Genomic DNA, 1,493 nt, shown 5'->3' with positions numbered 1-1,493 from the left:
TGTTCCTCTCCACGGAAATCTTTAGTAAAAGGCGAAAGATTTATACGATCTGAAGAGAAACCAGAGTATAGCTTTTTCTTCTGCCACCAAAACAGCAGCCGCCCGACCGCCGCCCCCCAGCCCACGGCGACTCCCGGCCCCGCCGCCCCGGCACGGCCCCGCCGTGGGCGCACGATCCGCGCGGCTCCGCGCCCGGCCCCGAGCGGCCCCGCCGGCGGCGGCAGCAGACCTGGACCGGGATGGGGACCGCGCCGTGCTGCCGCGGTGCAGCCTGGGTATGCTAATCGGCGCATGCTAATGAGGAGCATGCTAATGAGGGCACCCCCGGGCCAGCCCGCTGCTGCTGGGGGCCCCAGCACCCCGGCTGCCCCCCTGCGGCACGGCGCTGCCCGGTGCAGCCCTGGGCACCGAGGGGAACAGCCCAGCTCCTGTTGGGAGCGGCACCTGGGCCTTTTGCTCCAATGCACGGGGCCGTGCCCAGTGCCAGGGGGCTCAGCCCAGGGACCCAGATTCTCCCAAGCTCCCCACAAGTTCCAGGTGGTAACAGGCTGTGCTTGAACCAGCTTTGGGGTTGCACGAGAACATGCTGCAGAGGTAGCGAGGCCCCTCCTCGGAGGCTTGTATAGGGTGACCAGCAGGGCAGGGAGCACAGACATGCAACAGGAAAATCCCTAAAAATCTTCTTCTCCAAGCCAGGCCCTCAGACCAGAGCTGGGGGGTCCCTGGTGCCCCAGCAGCTCATGGCCCAGAGTCGGTGCCTGCAAGGCTTGGGGGCCTTTCACTGGGTGTGTAACCATGATGTCGTGCTCAGGCTGTGTTCCCGCATCCCAGCCCTGCCGTGCTCCACCACGGGCATGGGGGCTCACGAAAACCTGAGAGAGGGGATGAAATTCCACCACAGACTGGGGGGGAAACACCGCAGAGACTACAGAAACACCCTGGCAGAACACAGACCCGTTTAGCGTGCGTTTTACTCTCAGGACACGGCCAACTCAGCAGCGTTGCTATTTCCTCATGGAAACAGAGCGCTGGCTCCCAGCAGGCTGCGCTACCTTGTCGTAAAGGCAGATCCCCCGGACATCGTTTCCCCTCCGTCCTCCTCCCCTACCGGGAGTCCTCCAAACCGGCCCTGCCGTTCACCCCACTGCCGCGGCTGGGCGGCTTCGGTGTTTCACAGCGGTGACTTTCCTTTGGCTCTACTTTTCGAGCAAAGGTGACTGCCCTCAGGCCCATTTTTGTTTCACGCGTACCGTGAGAGGCCGGGGAAGACGGGAAAGGGCGGCTGCGGCGGGCAGCGGCACCGGCAGCCGCCACAGCTGCGCGCTCCCGTCCCGCCGCGCGGCGTCGCCGCAGAGTGACGCCCCGCCCCGCTCTGCCGTCGCCGTGCGGTGACGTCAGGGCCTCGCGAGAGCTCGCCCCGCCAAGCCGCCCCGTGATCCTCTGCGCCGCCTCTTTGCGCCAGCGCCCGAGGATGGGTGAGTGCGGCCGCCGCC

The 1,493-nt window shown here is 66.0% G+C and overlaps 1 protein-coding gene and 1 non-coding gene across 3 annotated transcripts in view; one reads left to right on the top strand and one right to left on the bottom strand.

Moving 5' to 3' along the window:
- On the bottom strand, positions 1-63 carry LOC112976095. Its single transcript, XR_003256878.1, has one exon. It is a non-coding gene; the product is annotated as a U5 spliceosomal RNA (small nuclear RNA).
- A 1,317-nt stretch (positions 64-1,380) lies between these two features.
- The window catches only part of RPS8 (ribosomal protein S8), a 5,288-nt gene continuing 5,175 nt past the window's right edge, over positions 1,381-1,493 (top strand). Inside the window, exon 1 of one of the 2 annotated variants that reach the window (XM_026086779.1) lies at positions 1,381-1,475. In XM_026086779.1, the coding sequence (XP_025942564.1) occupies positions 1,472-1,475 (4 nt within the window). In that variant the 5' untranslated portion in view covers positions 1,381-1,471. The remainder of the gene's footprint in view (positions 1,476-1,493) is intronic. The other variant, XM_026086778.1, reaches the window with a different exon arrangement.

Source organism: Apteryx rowi, unplaced genomic scaffold (assembly GCF_003343035.1).
Source record: "Apteryx rowi isolate R43461 unplaced genomic scaffold, aptRow1 scaffold_7, whole genome shotgun sequence".
NCBI classification, from domain to species: domain Eukaryota; kingdom Metazoa; phylum Chordata; class Aves; order Apterygiformes; family Apterygidae; genus Apteryx; species Apteryx rowi.
The sequence above is the reverse complement of the archived record's forward strand: the minus strand, read 5'-3'. Positions and strand labels throughout refer to the sequence as shown.